General features: G+C 37.4%; 1 protein-coding gene across 1 annotated transcript in view; it reads right to left on the minus strand.

Annotated features, from left to right (window-relative positions):
* Positions 1–1,153: 1,153 nt before the first annotated feature.
* Positions 1,154–19,525, minus strand: part of PWP2 (PWP2 periodic tryptophan protein homolog (yeast)) — a 20,234-nt gene continuing 1,862 nt past the window's right edge. The window contains exons 2-20 of the mRNA XM_009998131.1: positions 18,909–19,003; positions 18,421–18,520; positions 17,242–17,385; positions 16,660–16,795; positions 15,946–16,166; positions 14,602–14,745; positions 13,813–13,883; positions 12,687–12,823; positions 11,333–11,481; positions 10,557–10,704; positions 9,328–9,478; positions 8,812–8,992; positions 7,704–7,851; positions 6,375–6,483; positions 5,845–5,910; positions 5,271–5,489; positions 2,783–2,933; positions 1,661–1,735; positions 1,154–1,487 (exon numbers count right to left, since the gene is read on the minus strand). Of these exons, the coding sequence (XP_009996433.1) occupies positions 1,328–1,487; positions 1,661–1,735; positions 2,783–2,933; positions 5,271–5,489; positions 5,845–5,910; positions 6,375–6,483; positions 7,704–7,851; positions 8,812–8,992; positions 9,328–9,478; positions 10,557–10,704; positions 11,333–11,481; positions 12,687–12,823; positions 13,813–13,883; positions 14,602–14,745; positions 15,946–16,166; positions 16,660–16,795; positions 17,242–17,385; positions 18,421–18,520; positions 18,909–19,003 (2,605 nt within the window). The 3' untranslated portion in view covers positions 1,154–1,327. The remainder of the gene's footprint in view (positions 1,488–1,660; positions 1,736–2,782; positions 2,934–5,270; positions 5,490–5,844; positions 5,911–6,374; positions 6,484–7,703; positions 7,852–8,811; positions 8,993–9,327; positions 9,479–10,556; positions 10,705–11,332; positions 11,482–12,686; positions 12,824–13,812; positions 13,884–14,601; positions 14,746–15,945; positions 16,167–16,659; positions 16,796–17,241; positions 17,386–18,420; positions 18,521–18,908; positions 19,004–19,525) is intronic.

Here is a 19,525-nt window from a genome sequence, read left to right on the forward strand (position 1 = left end):
AGCGGCGCGGGCGGGGGAAGAAGGAAAAAGCCGGGCTGGCCGGGCCGCTGGGCTGGTCCCGCAGGCCGCGCTGCCCTTGGTGCCGCCTCCCGGGGGAGGGAGGGGCAGCGCCCGGCGCAGGCCTGGCGGGCTCCTGCCGCCCTCGCCAACCCACAGTGGTCATAGGGAAGAAAGAGTAGAACTCTTCTTCAAATAGATGCTCGGGCCTTGTTCGGAAGCCAGTTCCCTTGTGCGAGGAAAGAGAGGGGGTGGCCACACGGTGCACACGAAGCCGAGTGCAGCAGGGGCAGGGGATGAACCCCAGGACAAAGGCAGCAAAAGGCTGCCTGGAATTAAAGGGGTAAGCAAACCCAACGGTAAACAAACAGCTTTTCCTTCTAGGATCTTCTGACATACCGTCTCGCTTTTAAAAGCACTGAGTTTCATCACTGATAAATTTCGTTCCCGGATAAAATGCACAGTTTTTTTCCTTCTTCATTAAAGAAACCAAACTACACATAAAGCAGCTGTTCATGTTGAAATACACAGACTTTATATGTAATTGGACCCAACTAAGCCAAGATGCCAGTGTGTCTCAGAACGTGCTGGAACAAGGCAGGGACACGACGCACACCCCACCCCAGCTCACACTCACTGATGGTACCAACCAGCACAAGGACCAAGCCAAGATTTGGACCTACCATGCCTGGAACCTGATACTGAAGTTTTCAGCATTCTTCCTACAAAGCTGGACAGGCACACTGGAGAAGTTTCTTAGCTTCAAGATGCATCAGAAAACGTATCTCAATAAGCCCAAGAAAAATGGGTCGACCTATTCCTAACAGTGTCCCAGTAATATGTATGCATTAAACCCAGGTAAAATAATATTTAAAACAAACTGAAAGCAATATGTAGACCTCCAATTACGCATTATTTTAAAAGGACTTTAAAAAAAAAGTCTATCACAAAGTATGACATAACTATATTAGAAATAACTCACAACACTTAGTCTATGTACAATGCACTTTTAATAAAGAATCCACTTCTTCCAGTCATAGTTCTAACTTCATTGATGGAAAAATACATTTTTCTCTTACTTGAAATCAGGAATAATAAAAAAAGAAATTAATCAATCATTCAATGCTGTCAAGCTGTTAAAATACACCAAATCCACCACAGATGGTACTTTGCCTATCCTACACTAGCTCCACTTCTGTAACTCAAAGGTAAACCCATCGACACTGTTAAAAAGAGTTAAAATACGCCACTATGAGGGCCACTCATTCTCAGTGAATACCACTGCATAAAATTACTTTGTCTTTGGTTTTCTCCCTCCCATGAAGAGTAACTAGGAACTAAGATTGTCCTTATGACCTCCTTGCATAAGATAGTCACTGTCAGAATCCAAGTCATCTTCATCTACTGATGTATCTTCTGCCAGACGTTTTATACCCCGCTGTTGTGAAATGGCCAAAGCGTATTTAATATTGTAGATATTCCATTCACAGCTGCAAGAGATAGTAACATCTTAAAAACAAGATCCCATTTTTCTCTAAAATAAAAACATCTCTGAAAGACGATAATCTCAAAAGTTCTAATACCATGCTACCATCCCCCAAATCATTACTCTGCACTTTTGTGCAGTGTTTTGATTTAAACTTTTAAATGTAATAATACATACAGTTTGGAAACATCTTCAAAATGACGTTGGATGCTTCTCTGAAGGAACTGAATCACAGGGAGCAGCTTCACTGACCTTCAAAAGATAAACACAAATATTTCGGTTTTACATTTACATATGGAAATCTACAACTTTTCTATATTCTTGAAACTTCAACAAGCATACACGTTAACTTTCAAACAGGAACATTTTATGATTATACTAAATAAAAAAAAACCCTTCTTGCTTTTGACTCTGCCCTCAATGATTATACTCAATACAGCTAATATTATTGCTAGAAGTCATTTTTATTTAATATCAAACTGCTGCTTTAATAATTAATTCTGTAGTAATGACAGTTCTTTCCAGCTACTACAATACTTTCTTAACAAGGTAGAGTTTGTGTTGAATTGTTCTCTTTACTTTATCAGCAACAGAAGTCGCTTTACTAACTACAACATTAATACCCATGTTGAAACAAGGAAAGAGTCACACAATGCACAGTTTCTTTAACCTGCAGAACTCCCTCTAAGATTACTTCTCACTTAGCTTATTTTAAATTTGTACATTTGCCTATTTTTTGTTCCCAAACGTCAATAAACTCAATTCTAAGAGTAAGCTGAATATAATTGATACGGCAGGCATGTATAGTTGTAAAAAACTACACAGGAAAGCTGAATACTAACAAGCTAAAAGTGCACACTGTAATCACAAGCTAAACCAACAAAATGAAGTCAATACCTGCATGTTCTCTTTCAGTTATATTTAATAAGCATAATTGTTTAAAAACCCACATTTGCCAAAATCCTGTAACTCTTGAAATCTTCACGTGTTACAGGGTAAGCAAGCTATGCAGTTTACCTGTAATATTTGAAATATCTTTTTGCAGTTTATCCTCACAAATCCTATTATGCATTCCAACTCCATCATATCCACTTGTTAGTAAAGTAGTAATACTGAATTAAAACTTAAAACTTCATAAATGTAAATATTTGAATATTCATTCAATGTACATGTAATAAATGTAAATTACATAATTATTGCATAAACATTTAACTAGAATGTCAGTAACTTAATTAAAAACCTCAAACTGACAGATATTTTAAAATGCTTGTCAGCTTTTTGACTTTCAAAGGATCTCACCTTGTCTTCAGTTTCTGTCCATGCAGCATGAGCAACTTATGAGTCCAAATAAGATAGAACTCCAAATGAGAAGATACCTCAAATGCAGAGGCCAGAAACTCCAGTACCTTCTCCACATACAGGTCTGGGAGTGATGAGCAAACAACATCAACTGTGCAAAGAGAAAAAAGCACATGGACATCAGAGTTGAATTACATTTTCCAATAGATGAAAGAGACCATAAGAAAGCAGAAGGAAGGAGAGGAACGCACCATCTTAGCAACTATTTGATATTTAATATTGTATTTGAAGGAACAGCACCAGTCTCTCAGGAGGCAAGTCGTCCCTCTTTGAGCCTTCCAATAGCTACTGTATTTAAAAGCAAGAACTTAAATCCTCCTCTTCCCAAGTTCTTCCTCCTACCAGAATACTCTTCCCACCAGCTCTCCCTCAGAATGCCTACTTTCACCTTTTCCTCCTCTTTCAGTGTAGCCAGATTTCATTCAAGTCTTGTTGCTTCTCACTTCATAGGCATTTCTGTATTTGGTGGAACTAGTTATGGGTAACAACCAGAGGCAACAAGGGATACTTCAGCAAAGTTGCCTGTTCACAGGGGAAATGTCTGAATGATGTTAGAAACTGTGCAGCTCAAAGCAGCATGATTTATAAACATCCAAAATAATCTCACATGATGACCTCATTAGTCTCTATGATGACCTCATTATAGGTAAGCATCTGTCAAAAATAACCAACTCCTATTCTCTGCTGCCACCCAAGTGGTGTATGTAACATTCAACAATGTGAAAAAAAAGCCTTCCACTTCTAAAGAAACAGCCACACATTCAGTCTGTTAAAAGGGACTACAAAACCTGAAATTCCCACGCCTGATCGTCTGCTTCTGGGGTTTTGGTGCCTGCCTATTTACCCAATCTTGCCTGTGTACATGGAGTTTTGGTTAACTTCAGTAAAAGAAAGCTAAGTTTTGCCAGACAGAGGCAAACACCATTATGCCAACAGAGACATGCAAAAGGTGATTTACCCTGACATGCATAATTATCAGGCTTGCTACCTAGGGAATAAGGTAAGAAAAGCCTACAAAGCAATCACCTTGCAATAAATCTGATTTTAGACTACAGCATGTTTTGACTAGATAAATGGAATTTTTATTTGTAAAGTGGGTAACACTGGAAGGAAATAAATACTTTTTACTGGGGTAACAATACTGAGGTAAAGAAACATACTAGAGAGTTACTATGACATTATTGTTAATTGAATTATGAAGTTAAGTAGAATACCCTATTGAAAGTTTGTTTTTAAGGTCATGTCTACCATATATAGCTAATGAATGTGCACATTAGTTATCAAAATGATGAAATGGGTGTTATGATTCTATGATTCTATGAAAGAATTACTTGAGTAAATGTCCTCCAAAGCTGAGTGACATCTTAGCTGTTTAATTTCTGAAGTCACAATTGTGAAACCATGTGTCTTGTTAGAAAGAGCTTGGCACTTAAAAAATAATCTGTTTGGTTTGTGTAAACAGAGCCCTCTATAAGGACCATATTTACATTTGTTTAGAGGGATTAATTTAACAAACACTATAACTATAGGAACAATAAATATCAGAACTTTTAAGGGCTCACAATTGCAGAGTTGCTCCAAATTCTGGCAGTCTAAAGCAAGGCTAATGTAGAGCAGCTGACACAAAGCTTTATCCAGTTGAATGCTGAACACTTCCAAGGATGGAGATGTCTACTACCTCCCTTGTCAAACTGATACTGCATTTGACTACACTCAGTATATTTTTAGTATCTAGTTGGAATTTCCCATGCTGCAAGAGGTCTGTTGCACCTTGTTGCATCCTTAAGTAACGCAAGGTCAGGTTCGCCTTCTTTCAAACATCCCACTAGGCAAACAGTGAAAATACTCCTAAAGAGTGAACAAACACAACTCTCTTAATCCTCTCCTCAGCTGTCAGGCACTCTGGCCCTCCAATCCTTTTCCAAGACCTCCACCAGATGCTCAATAGTATCAATGCGTGTCTTGCACCAGCAAGACTAAAACTAGGCACAGTACTCCTGATGTGGTTCTCAAATGCTCAATAAAGAAAACTAATCACTTTCCTCAAACTGCTGACTACATCCTTGATAGTACAGCCCAGTATCTGGTTGGCTGCCTTCATCACACTGCTAACTCACATAAAACTTACTGTGCCCCACTTAACATCAGCTGTTCCTGAGAATTGACACCCAAAAACGTTACCTGCAAATGTGCAGACACAATCAGATTTCATGTTCAAAAGTCACCAGACGAGCATGCAGTAAAATTAAAATGTAACACCAAAAAGTCTACAGAAGTCTTTTTACAAAAGACCACCCCTCCCTCTTTAGTCTTCAGCTACAGTAGAAAGTCCTAAGCATCAATGTTATAACCTGCTCCTCCTTTGAGCTAAACTCTGCCCTTTAAGTTAACTGCTAGCTCAGTCAAATTTCATGGGAGATCCACTTACCTTCATTGCTAGGCACAGCCTCCATGACCTCCTGAATTAACTTCTTTTCATTCAGCTTGAAGGCCATGACGATGGCCATAGTGTATTCCTTCCGACGCAATGTTTTATGTATATTGCTGGGTGTGATATCAATATCCAGCTCAAAAGGATCAAAAATTAGCCCAGAGTCCAGTGAATAGATAAGAAGACCCTCTGTGGTGGTGGCTGCCCAGCTTCGTCCTAGAAGAGAAGTAAGAGTATTTCAGTAGATAACTGAGTTTTCTAGGATGGAAACAGAAAAGTCATGATAAATGGATGCCTCTTCATTGCTTGTAAGAAGTGGGCAAGACTGAAAACCCTGCATCATTGATGGACCTGTTGCTTGTGAAAAAATACTGGCTGACAGTGATGTACACTTTAGTCTCCTAATTATGCACTGCATGGGACACTATACTGCAGACCTAGCAGCACTGTGTAACATCTGGAGAGACCATCTCCAAGGCATTTTTATTTCACTGTTACTCCTCCAATGCCCTACTCTTTTGCTTGTTTTATATGGAATAATAAAAATCCTACATCAATTGTCAATACTCACCTGTAGGAGAAAATTGCAGGCAAGTCACTCTTATTTCTGGTTTAAAGTGTCGATAACTCATGTCACCTAAAAAAGAAGTTTAGAAATTATTTACCAAAAGTTCATGGTCTACTATCAACTCTTAACTATGCTGTTACCATTATGCTGAAAAATAACACAAAACATGCCAAACCTTGGCAGAGTTAAAGACAGTCTAAGTAAAGGACAGTCCATAGCCAAGAGATCTTACAGCTAAACTAAGCGATGGGACTGAGCTTTTGCTCTTTGAAAATAAATCCAAGACTGCTGGGTTCCATACCCAGGAGACTGTAGTACCTCCTGCTTCCCATTCCTTCTGCTATGCAAAAGGATCCATCACATGACAGCTGAACACTTCTATAACAGATTCCTGCAGCTACAGAACATTGAAGTAATCCTAACTTTAAAACTGAGCTGAATCATTCAAACTATTCTTATCTGGTATCAACTCTACCTCAAAGGCTTTCACCCCCATAAAACTCGTAACAAGACAGCAAAGCCAAGAGCCATACCTCTTTTTACTCCAGGAAGAGGAATGGCAACACCATCTTCACCTCCACCCCCTTCATCAATCAGAGCCATACTGCCAAATTCTGTCATCTTTCTCCGATCTAAGTACTCCTAGAAAAACAGGTAAGTTCCATTCACGGGAGTGCATCTCCTCTCAAACACCTGTATTAACTGAAAATTCTGCATAACATTCCAGAGTTATCTAGTGATTATTCCTTTGCCCTTTCTTCCAGAAGTGTCTCCAAAATCATGCAGAAAACAGACAACAGCAGGCAACAGTGTCTGAACGCAAATGAGAATCAGGCTGCTTCAGTCTTAAGGCATCAGAACAGCACCACTCAGTTTAGACTGTTGTTTCACATTGCTGTATTGTTGTACTACTTAAGAGATGTACTGTTTTCTCAGATGCAGTCCTACTCTTCCTTCCCTTCAGGCTCTACTGTGCAAATAAATCTAAGGGCTGTGTAGCCAGACACTTCTGTAAATTACATGCTAGGGACCTCCCCGCCCCCATTTTTAAACACCCATCCCTTACAGGATTCTTTTCCAGCTGGCTCATTGCAAGTATCCTTTTAAAGCCATATGTTGAGCTACACTAGCACAACAGAGGGCAGCAGAGAAGTGAAAGCTGCCTCACAAACCACGGTTATCCAATAAATTTATTTGGAACCAAAGTCAAATACAGCCAGACATGAATACTGAATAACCACTGTTCCTCCAGGTAATGGGATGTTAAGAATTGAGTGACTAGAATTTTGTCCTGCTGATGCTTTTCATCATTCACTTTACTTTTGAAGGAATTCAATTTTGCATTTGATGTACACTAGGTGACCCTGCCTGGCAGGGGGGTTAGATGAGATGATCTTTCGAGGTCCCTTCCAACCCCTAAGATTCTGTGATTTGACAATATTCAGAAACTGAGTTTGTAAAGGTAACATTCTGTGTTCACAATATAATCTTTCACTTCTTTGTTAACACAAGCAACTGACATCCAGAGAAACTTAGCTTAGTACAAACAAATGATCTTTTAAATTTTCGTATTATCTTTTCCATTTTAAGCTAAGTGCCAACTGACTCAACTATGCTTGAGAGTTCCACTCACTCAATACAAACACTCTGCAATCTGGCAAGACTTCAGTTAGCAGAACATCAGGAATTAATTTTGTTTTCTGAGAAATATTTCCTTACTACTGTCCCGCACAAAATGAAGAATATGAACCCATTCTTAATAAAACATTCACAAATCCCAGTTAAATGAGATGTTACATCATAACCAAAGTCTTTGAGGTAGGGAAATGAAAAAATACCACCTGACTCCTGTGGTTACATACCTCCATTGCATCTAAAGAATAGTTGCATGAAATTTCAAATTTTTTCATGAGAATCTGTTCCTTGATATTATATATACAGACAAATTTTGACAATCCACCAGCCAAAATGGACTGACCATCTGCTGAGTAGCACAGAGTAGTAAAAGACCTAGTAAATAAAAAGAGAAACCGGTTAATTTCACAGCCACACTCAAGTTAAAAGACATTAAGCACATGGTGAAGACACAGGCCATTCCTTGAAAAAAGTGGAGATCTTCATTCACACAATATGTACTTAACATACAAAACAGTTTCCCACAAACAAGTACTTGGTGCTTTACTATGAGTCACAAACAATTTAGAACTTCCACAGCTTTCTGAAGTACTTCCATACTTCTGACTCTGAATCAATAGCTCAATGAATGAACTCTCAACTACATCTAACACAGCACTAAGAATGGTGAGAAGAGCTAGAGAAAAACCAATGTCATGGTTTGATGGTTGAGAGGTAATCATCAAAAAAATACTTTCTTTTTTTTCCCCAAAAAAAGTAGTTTCTTTTTCTTCTTTTAAAGAGGAGCAATATTGAAAAAAGAAAAAAGAGGAGCTCATTGGAAAAAGAGAAGAATGAAGCTTATTAATTCTGTAATATAATTTTTGACTGCACAAATATTTAATTTGCCTTTAAACATTATGTCATATGCAGTTAAGTGTAATAAAATATATTTACTTTTTTTTTTTAATGTAACAGTTTTTAACTCTTCTAACACTAATAATTACATACCAGTACCTACCTACATAACATGATATCCACTTAAAAACCTACCACATTTAGCCAATAAACAGCTTGTCCTGAGAAGTTTAATATTATGCTGGCAACCCAAGTTTATAACTAACGAAAAATAGCAGATGCTCAGAATTATGCTGGATCAGTGGGTGAACACAGCAAGAAACAAAAATTACCTATCCAGATGTCAAGTCAGGCAGTCTTTTAAAATTCATTATCAGAATCAACATATTTGAACAGCAAATGCACTCTGAAATCTTCACATAAAAACCAAATGGAAATTCAATTCAAAAGCAAAAGCCAGTGTGGTACCCTCTTTTCACTGCAATCTCATTTACTTACTTTCCCTTGGCTGCTTGTTTGGCAGTTATTTTATCAAGCTCCTTCCTGCCCATCTGAAGATCATGCCTTCCCTCAATTGAGCCAGTCTGCACTGCATTTTCATGATCCCAAAATGTTATCTGTCCATTCAGAGCAGCAACTGCAAGCTCCTTGCCATCAGGACGGAAAGCAACAACAAGAACTGCAAAGAATGTAGTTAACAGTTAAAGATGCAGTCAGATCTTTTTCTAAGATAATACCCTACATTTTTCTAGGATCTTAACTACCAGAAAAAGCTTAAGAGTATTAAGTATGACTGTTCTTTTTCTCTGACCAACTTATCTAATTGTAAAGCTACAGTTAGTATTAATTAGAAAAGATTTCTTGCACTGTTAACTAAGTACTACAGAGAACTTATTTTAACTTCTGCGTTTCATCACCAAGAACAAGTCTGTCTGTGTTTAAAGCATTTTTTCTTCATTCTTGAAATATTTTTTTGTAATATTTTTATATTTGATATGATTAAATAAAGGTTACCATCTGAGTTCAGTATCAGTGTCTCCTTAGTTCTCCAGCTGTCTACCATATCCCATAACTTGACAGTTTTATCCCAAGAGGCACTAGCTAGAACACACTTCATTGGGTTAAAGGATAAACAGCTGATGGGACCCTCATGACCTGATAAGACCTAATAAAAGAAGAAAAGGTAAAATGGAATTAGGTGACAGAAACCAAAATATATGTGGTCTGCATTCAGTAAACTCTAAATATAACAAAAAAAAAAGTCACAGAAATGCTAGCACTGCATAGGTATCCATAGCCACTCTTACACACATATATAGTCTCCCTTTAGAGATCAAGACTTGGGAATACGGTGTGCTTTTTTCCCCCTTCTTACCAGAACAATCAGATCAACTGTGAAAAGCAAGTAATTGCTCTGAGAATTCAGTATGTCCTGCAGCTGAAAACGTTTAGAGAAAAACACCTAATAAAAACTGTGAATAGAATACAGATTCTTATAGCACAGAGCTCCTACTCCTCTCAGAAGAAACAAAGAAAAGAAAATAAACTCAAAACTCTGGAGCACCACTCAAGCATATGCTGGGTTGCTATAGTGATCTGTATTCAACAGTTATGCCAAATTAAATACGTGAATTGTTGAATTAATCTCTCTGTACAAGAGATACATAATGCTTAAAAATTGAAGAGCAAATGGGCTTGATTTGCTCAGAAGTAGTGTCTCTCCTATATAACATCTACTCTGAAGAGAGCACATTTCACACTAGCAGAAAGACAGTGGGGATTTAACTTTAAAATGTTTTCTGGCTCTGCAAGAAAAACCTTCTACAATTGAAATTATACCCCTGCTCTGCTCCAGCAAAACTGTCCACAAAATCTGTATCCATCTTAGCAGAGCACCTACAATTCCTTCATTATCTGCAGAAAAAATGTAGGAAAGAACACCTCTGAACAACTACTGGAAGAAAGACTCATGCCCCTGTGTTAGCTCAACAATTCTGATGGTACTTCATCAGCTCATTAACCCAAAAAATCTAAAAACTATTTCCCACAAATTCAGGATAGCCTCCATGCAATGAACCCAAAGCTGCAGAGATAACATGCTGTAGCTCCAGGTCTTGAATTTAAATATAATAAAATACTTCATGGTGTAGTAGAGCACTCTTGACTAATCCTAGAGTTATTTAGTATCATCACCATCTATATGATGTGTTAAATTCAAGTCCTTCAACATTGTAGGTCCTTACATCTAGCAGCCTCCCGCTCTGCATTGACCAGATGAATATTTCAAAGGAATCCTGGGAACCAGCTGAAACAATCTCACCACTGGAGTCCACAGCTAAACAAGAAAACTGACTTGGTCGCGGAGAAGTAAAGGTTCGGAAATTGCGGTATCTGTTGTAAATGCAAAAATAAATGATGAAAACTTTTTAGGAAGATTTAAATATACTTTTATCAACATATTTTTAAAAGGATTTCCTTTTGCTTGTATTCTAAGCTATTTATAGAAAAAATAAATTAAAAAAGATGCAATGCCTCAGCATGATTCCATGATTCAAAAAAGGTATTGACAACTCTGCAGAAACAGCAGGCAAAAATACTCAAGAAAAAAAAAAGCTCTTCTATTACACAGCATATGTCCACTCCTTAGAAAACACAGGCCTTCTTACACATCCAGTTCTGTACACAGTTGTATTATAATGGCTTAGCCACTAAATCGATCTATAGCAAACATTCTGTTAGGTGCCTTCTCTCCATTTGAGCAGTAGAGACAGACAATGATCTAACTGGATTTACAGCTTCTCTGAGAAAAGTGTTGCCAGAATTTTCTTAACAAAAACTGGACAAAGTCACAGGATTCCTAATTACCAGCTAAATTTGAATCAAAGGCTGAACTAAAAATCAATTAAGTGGTGCTCACATTTGTGCAACTTCAACTTGAAGGAAGCAATCAACAGTTTGCTGTATTTTATAGATGAAAGCTGAAGTCTAAATGACACCCAAAATCTTTATAATGAGTTACCTGTGTAGATCAAAGGCACGCACTGTTCCATCTAGGGAAGCACTCAAAATGACATAACCATTGGAAGTAAAAGTTACAGCAGTTACACCACTGGTATGTTCTGTAAAAGTGACAAAACAAAAGCTGCTTGTTGTGTTCCACACTTTCACCTGCAAGGGAGACAAGAAAAACCTTCTTAGCCTCTCCATCATCTGAGTTCAGAGAGACTGTAAGGGTAAGGCAGTAGAAGAGTAAATAAAAGTTAGTTCTAGAACACTGCAACAGCAAATAGGGCTTTCACTATCATCAGTAAAAAATTACCTGCAAGAGAGACAAACAAGGAACAGCTTATTGCTAAACTCTTAAAGACAGGAAACTCTTGAGTGAAGACAGAAAAAAAATAAATTGAAATAAAGTTAATTGTCAAGAAAAGCTATAGCACTTTGTGAGTATCTCAGGCTCCCAAGCTTTGATAAGGCAAGTCCCAAGACCACAGGTAAGACAAGTGTCAAATTCAAAACCAACCGTAAAGCCATTCCAAAAGTTATAATTGAGATGATGTTTCTACCTTGTGGGATTTTTTCTTTTTGTGTTTGTTTTGGGGTTTTTTTGTGGTTTCATTTTGTTTGATTTTGTTTGGTTTGTTTTTTTGCTTGGTTTTTGGGGGGCTTTGTTTGTTTGTTGTTTTCAAAGTTATATGTTTAGGTATCTGCAGTTTGAGACTTCTGTGATTTGGCCCATTTTGAATCTGAATGGCAGAAACCATGAAGTGGCAGGTCTTTCTTCTGACATTCAGAAGTTTTCATAAGATAGAAGATAAAATCTTTGCCTCATTTACATGTTAAGATTGTGGAATTACTCTATAAAACATCTTAAAGAAAAAAAAGAAAAAAACAAATACAAGTAATTCCTGAGAAGATAATTTTTCTTTTAAATAACAAGATTCTGCAATGGTACATTTCAGAAAAAAAACTGTTTAGGAATTGCACTGTGAAATTCATTTAACATCAAAACCAATTATTAAAAGGGCATGAATTTGTGTGACTGAAGTTCATTCATGCCAAAACTAACAAGGAACCACTGGAAGTATACATAAATTAACACTTGATGAATTAGATCTTTTTGTGTTTATGGTGACTGCATCTGTAATAATTACAAAATCATCTGCTAAGAAGCATAAGTGATGCAATGTGCAGAGGATACCAGTAATAAAAAAATCAAATAAGGAAAGTGAGGACAAAAAGTTACTACTTTTTATTAAGCAAAATAGGTACCAGTTACAGTTAACAGAGCTTTCTACACAGAATGGAAATTCCATCTGTTTATTATATTCTTCAGACATAAGTTCATATTTCTCTAATAATGCTTCACTTACTTTCCCATCCTCCCCTCCAGTTACTATGTATTGTCCATCTGGAGAATATGCTAAGGAAACCATGCTGTTGAAATGCCCCTGCTGCTTCAGCACGTAGGACTCGCTCTGCCATTCCCATACCAGGAGCTGACCCAAACCTACACACATAAAACAAATTACCCAGAATTATGAATACAAATATGAGACCCTGCAAATGCCAGCCACAAAACACAAAACTGTATGCAACATTTTAAAAAAAGACAAGGTTTACACAGACAGGCTGCACTATGTAGATATCAATTCTAATAAAAGCCCTTTTTATTTTGTAAGTTCAAAGCAACTTTCCTTTACAATCAGGAGCTTCATTTAACTTTCTCAATGCTTTAACAGCAATGCTATAAACTAGCTTTGTTAAAAAATATATGGATGCTGATAAACAGCCAATGTTTTAGGACAAACCTGTATTTTCATTCTGGTGTCAATTAATATATTTTTTTTTAATCATGCAAGCCAAAATTGTTTAAAAAATAGAGACAGAGAGTGATGTACAGCCCAAACAGTGTGTTTTCATCTGGAAGATAGTACAACTACCTGACTGGAAACTGGCTTTACTTACTGGTCATTAAATTCAATACCCAAGGAAACCTTAGCCTTTCCAATACAAAGGAAATGGTAACTTCTAAATTTTTATTTTTTAAATAAATTAGTTGGAAAAAAAAACAGGACTGCATATTAAGGTATAATCTTGGCTACCATGCAAATGATGGTGGACTGGGTGGGAATGCTGAAACAAACAGGTAGCTTTGTAAAAGGACAAGCAGCAAGTGCTAAAAGAAGAGACACTAGGCTCAGAGTGGAAACATAAACCACACTAAGTCAGGTTCAAGAGATATGGACTTTATTCTAATTCTGCTAGAGTTTTCAAATATGACTTAAGAGTAATAATTTCCTCTTCCTTTTTTTGTCAGCAAAATATTTCCCTGAATCATAAGAATTCTGTGAGGACTGGTGTTACTGTATCTAGACACTGAAGAGATGAGGCTATATATTAACAATACTTCAACATCAAGAAGATCAAAAGAAATTTAGGCTTGCATGCCAACATTTCTCATTTTTCCGAGAACACAGACCAGAAACATTGACAAACCTGAACATCCAAAGGCAATCCAGTCACCAGTACAGTTTATAGAAATAGAAGCTATCCTTTGGTCTGAAATACTGAAGTGAGAGAATTACTCAATAAACAAACTTGCATTTTCATGTCTTGTGTGATAAACCCTAGACTTGAAACTGTGTTTTCTCAATTCAAGCAAGTTCTTTTATTACTGAATTCCTCTATCACTTTAACATCAAAAGCAGCATACAAATTCTTTCCTTTATTACACTCAAAAACATCAGACAATACTGCCTAATTTGGAATAAAGAATTATTTACATCTCACACAAATACATACTTGCCAACATAGAGAAAACTCCTTACATTAAAGAAAAAAAAACTATTTTTTTTTGTACAGCCAAGTTATGCATTCTTTAACTAGCATCATACAGCAATGGAAAATAATTGTGTTAATTTTTCAATTTAGATAAAACTTAGTTTTACACATGCAGAACTTTTTTTTTTTCCAGATACTATCTGAATTTTCTACAAAGAAACCAACAATATAAGGTTCAAAGCACTAAGGAAAGCACAATTAACTACTCAGGAGTTCCTCATTCAGACCTCACTTTCCCACAACAACCTATGGAATGGAGTTGTACAGAAATTACAACACTAAATAGATACTCATGTTCAAGATTCGTGTGCTCTGGTTATTCATCCTTCACTTCTAAAAGTGGTGTGCTCTGAAACGAACAATAAGTTCCCCCTTCTTCCCCCCCAGTGAACCCACCCATGCCAAAACCAAACAAAAAAACGCAACCACAATCCTGTAACTAACCTCAAGGAGTGGATCAGGTTGAAATCTGGAAGCTCATGAAGGTGAAAGATTCCAGAGGCAAAACCAGTGACTAAAAGATGTGTTTTCTTGTGGTAAGCTGCAGAGGTCAGGTTATTAAAATCTCCCTCTTTATTGAAAAAATACCTGGCATTAAAGAAGAAAAAAGCAAACTGAATATGAAAGAATAAGATGCTATTAGAGTTGCATTTCAATATAGGTCATATATTTTGATAAAAGTATCTTAAAGCTAAAAAGCAGTAGTTCCTGAAATTGCCAAATACATGTATTTTGCTTAGCTAGTGAAGGCCAATTCCCTTCTTTTCCTCAATGTTTACAGCTGCTAACATAATCTAACTATCAGAAATGACACCTGATCACATGCAATGAAAGGGACTAGAATTTAACCTCAGAGGAACTGCACTGTGCATTTCCTTTTCCTCAGCTAATGCCAATATGGGCAAATCATAAATTCACTAATTATGCTTCTGTACACAAGTCCTCTTACAGAGGAAGGAATTGAAACAACAGTCGTAAATATTATATGCCTGGTGAAGAAGGTTTTCACAGCTTTTTTGCAGCTCTGTCTCTTACTGGAACTGAACAGGTAAGCACCACATGATAGCCAAAAAAAGCATCTGAAGATTAACAAACAGGTGTGCACTCCACATGCCTTCAATCTGGAATTTCCCTGAGGCAAATTCCAGTTTGGGTAGGGAACTTTCTTTATGCTTCCTTTACAATCAGCAAGACTGAGAACAGAAGCCTGACGTGAGGTGTTCCCAGTAGGCCCCTACATACATCCTGTCTCTCCCTCACTCCACTGACAAGAGATTGCCTATGAACATTACCTTTCTTCAAGCAAAGCTAAATGCTGTAACCATCTTAAAACTGGATTACTCCCTCTAAGCTATGTGATGTGGACAGAGATCCTTCAGCAAGGCATCTCCAAGCGGTTTATCAGAGGCTGATGTGTTACCTTTATCAAACACTGCTTTCAGCTCTTGAAGTCAATCAATCCCTTCTCCTCTGTGCTTACTGAGAGAATACTATACTGAAGATCTCCTTATACTTTTAAACTTTCAAACATTAAAGCATACACCACAAGTCAGTATTTCTTATTAAAATTCCACTGATTTGTTATTCTGAAGGTGAAAAGGTATCACCCTTCATATAGTTAAGGTGTAACAAACAGGCATTCTACTAAAACTATTTAAAATTACATTCTTAGTAATGTACTTAAAATCTAAGCAGTTTTACACTGCTTTGAATGAGTGAAGGATAAAAAAGCCCAGCATACTAAATCTGAATAACAACTCTGCCTTCAGAAGACTAAAAATCACTTACTTTGCAACACGAGAATATTTAACTTTCTCTCTAGTCTCTTGTTCACTTGGATTGGCTTTTCCACGTATTTCTTCACCCTTTGGCTCCTCAACAAACTCTTCATCATTTTTTTCTGCATCATTTTCCTCAGCTGCATCTTTAGGGGGCATGGGCTTCAAACCATCAAGCTCTGTATCACACTGCCACACGCAGAGAGCAGCATCCTGGCTAATTGTGTACAGCTAGAATACAAGCACACAAACAGATTATTAACACTAATACTTATGTTTTGTACACTGCTGTCTTGTTACGAATAGAGAATTGCAAAAGTGTTAACAAGTCTGCACTCTTAATATTCCAATAACATATTACTTAGACCTCTAGAATCCAAGGTGCTTTGACTTGGAAAATTCACATGGTTTGAGAAACTGGTAGTTTACTTTACCTGCCCTCAGAGAAACTCTGAAAATACCAAAGACAATCTAATTACCAGTTGACTTTAAAGTTAATTTATTTTTTCACATTTATAGCTAAAAGTTTTTGGAGGAGCAATTTTAAATGACTTGCAGTTATTCTGAAATTTACTACTTCAAATTCTCACAGGAGTCAAAAGACATGTTGCATCTTCTGAATTCTGAGACATTATCGAAATAGTCAGCATCCTTACCTACAGATAGGATTCTGCTTCAACTATTTCAATATTGAATTTTAAGAATGTTGTGTGATTATACATACATCTAGACTGTTCTCTTCAAAAAAGCAGGCTACAATTATATCCTTATGCCCTCCAAGTGAGTAGTAGATCAAGTTTGCCCATCGTTCTGCTCCAAACACCCATGTAGACATGTCCTTGCTCCCCACTGCAAAACACCTACAAAAAAAAGAAAAGAAGGCAAGTTGAATTATAACACTAGTTTGCAAAACTTTTCATCAGGCAGAAGACGTTCTAAATGGTAATTTTATACAAAACAGAGCTGTAAAGTGAAGTTGGCAACTCTAGCAAAAGTAAATGAGATAAAATATTTAAAAGGTCAGCCATGTTCATATTCCTGAGTTATGTTCCTTTTATCAATAACTATGCATTTTCAAGCAAGAATGCATTGTTGATCCCATTGCTGATATAAAACGTGCATGTTTTATACTTTCCAGTCTGCCTAATCATGTATTCTTTTTATTTCAAGATAGTAATAGAAACAGCAGAGCCAAAATGAATTTTTATAGCTAGTGCAATAGTTTAGAAAAAGGAAAACAGACTGTAACTGCATACAAATATTAAGAATATGAGCAGGTAGACAGTGCTTTAGTTTAACAACTCACTTGGAATCATCAGTCCAGTCGATACAAGTTGTTTCATCACATGGACCATAATAGGTTTTGTCCAGAACAAAGGCATTAAATTCTCGTTTCTTCCCAGGAGCATGGTACATGTGAGCAACATTGTCCTTTGTAATCACAAATTTCCTGTCATACAGAGGAAAAAAATGTGACAAAGCAGTTAAAGAAAGCAATTTCTCAGTACAGACTTTAACTCAACAAACCAAAAGAATGTTAAAAAAGGTTTCTACATTTACTGGAGTGATAAATATGGATTGCTTTTGAATTAAAAACAGAAAATTCTTTGCAAATTGTTATTATCCCCCAACTTCATGAATGCAGGTATACTTCACACATCATAAGACAGAAAACCTTCAGTAAAAATTACTTAAGCTGAGTAATAATATTTATTCTCTAACTCTCACGAAGGAGGGAAAAGTTAAAACATTCAAAACAGGATACTCTGTTTCAACCTCTCTTCACCTCCATATACTGGCCACTTTCACAAAGCATCTGCATCCCTGTTTCACTTACGCTCTAATCTGGTCCTGTTGTCGGTGTAATTCCCCAACACTGAACTGTGACCCCAGCTTTCAAGCAAAAACTCATTATCACTTTAAGACAAAACAACTCAGGAATGCTGCCAAATGGGGAACTCCACTCTTTTTCCTCTCACTGATACATCAACATTTACGTTGCATCACTTTGGCTTAGTGACCAAGCAGTCAAGGGCCGTGAAAAGAGGCACTTTATTCAGAGAACTGCCTCTTTCAGAAGTACAGTTTTCTTAGACCAACTCCAGTCACGCGTGAAAATTCATTGACATGAGTGCCATCCTGCAACTCTACAGCACTGACTGTCCCCCATCATGGGCTCCTTAACCTTACCTATGATACATAAGAACAATTAAGACTCAGAGCAAATATTCTATATTTCTAAGATGCCGATGAAGGACAAGATCAGTGACAGGCAGCTTTCCTGCCAGTACGTGTCCAAGGCTTTGCTCTTCCTCTTTCTCCCCGTCTCAACTTTATAGACAAAATTTACCCTGATCAGCTCAAAATCTCCCCTACATTAACCAACAGGTATCATCTCCAGATTAGTCAGAAGATCTTCATAGTTACAGCTAGTTTGTGGGGTAATTTCTGTTGTTTTGTTCTAAAGCATGCATATTTCACTTACTTGCCATCAGGGGAAAAGCTGACACTGTGAACTGGCTTATGAAAATAAAACTTATGGATCACACATTTCCCAATCAAACTGACAAGCAGGGCAGCTCCATCTGTATGGGCAGAAAAGGAAGGAATGTGGTAATAATGGAGTTCCCGAAGAAACCATAATCCTAAGCAAGCTTCATTTCTTTCCTTACATGGGGGGTAGGATAGGTGTGGAGGAAAAGTACCTCCTCAAAAAAATTTCAAGACAGTGTGCTTAGTTTTATTAAGAAGACAGACACAATCAAAATTGCAAGTAGCTATTTAAATTCTGTAAATAAGATTTTTTAAAGTTCTGTAAAGACATCTTCCCTAGACATTCTAGCGTTAGTTTTAAAGCACAGAATTTCTGAATGTTTTACGGTTGAATATAGCAACACAGACTCTCTTTCCCCTCTTAAGGCTGTATCCTTATTTCATTATTTTATAAAACAACCACCCCCTTTATGAAAGTACCTTCATCAATTAGAATGGCCAGACTTCCATCTGGAGAGAGCCCCACGCACACAATATTAAGCCGTGTAGCCAGTGGGTACGTCTCACATTTATTACTGAAAGAAAAAGACAAACCAGTAAATTACGTACAGGGACACAGAAATAACAGCCATCTTTGGTACCAACACAATATGGTTTCATAGCCACATTAAAGCCACTCAACCAACTCAGATGCAAAACCCCCACGACTTGTGGTTTTTTTTAGCTGTCACAACCCCACTGACACCAGCTGTGTAAGCTCCTGGCCAGAGCACCAGCAGGATGAGCATCAGTGACAACCCTGGCCTACAGGAAAAGAGAGATGACGGTCTAAGCTTCACCATCTAGAGAAGCAGCACAGAGGTGGACAGGGAAACCACACGACTCAATCCAACGCAAACCATTTTTCCCCGTCTCTGCTTCGAAAACACATCTTTACATACTTTTTCGGTGGGCAGGGAGAACAGCGTAAGCAGAGAATCCCGACAGCTATTCTGTTGGGCGGGCTTTCTGCCTTTCAGCATTCAGAAAGAAACTTTTCCGGGTATTTTATGTAAATCCCCGGAGAACCCCAGCCCTTGCCAGCGGCACCCCCAGAC

Source organism: Chaetura pelagica, unplaced genomic scaffold, assembly GCF_000747805.2.
Source record: "Chaetura pelagica isolate M959 unplaced genomic scaffold, ChaPel_1.0 scaffold360, whole genome shotgun sequence".
NCBI classification, from domain to species: Eukaryota; Metazoa; Chordata; class Aves; order Apodiformes; family Apodidae; genus Chaetura; species Chaetura pelagica.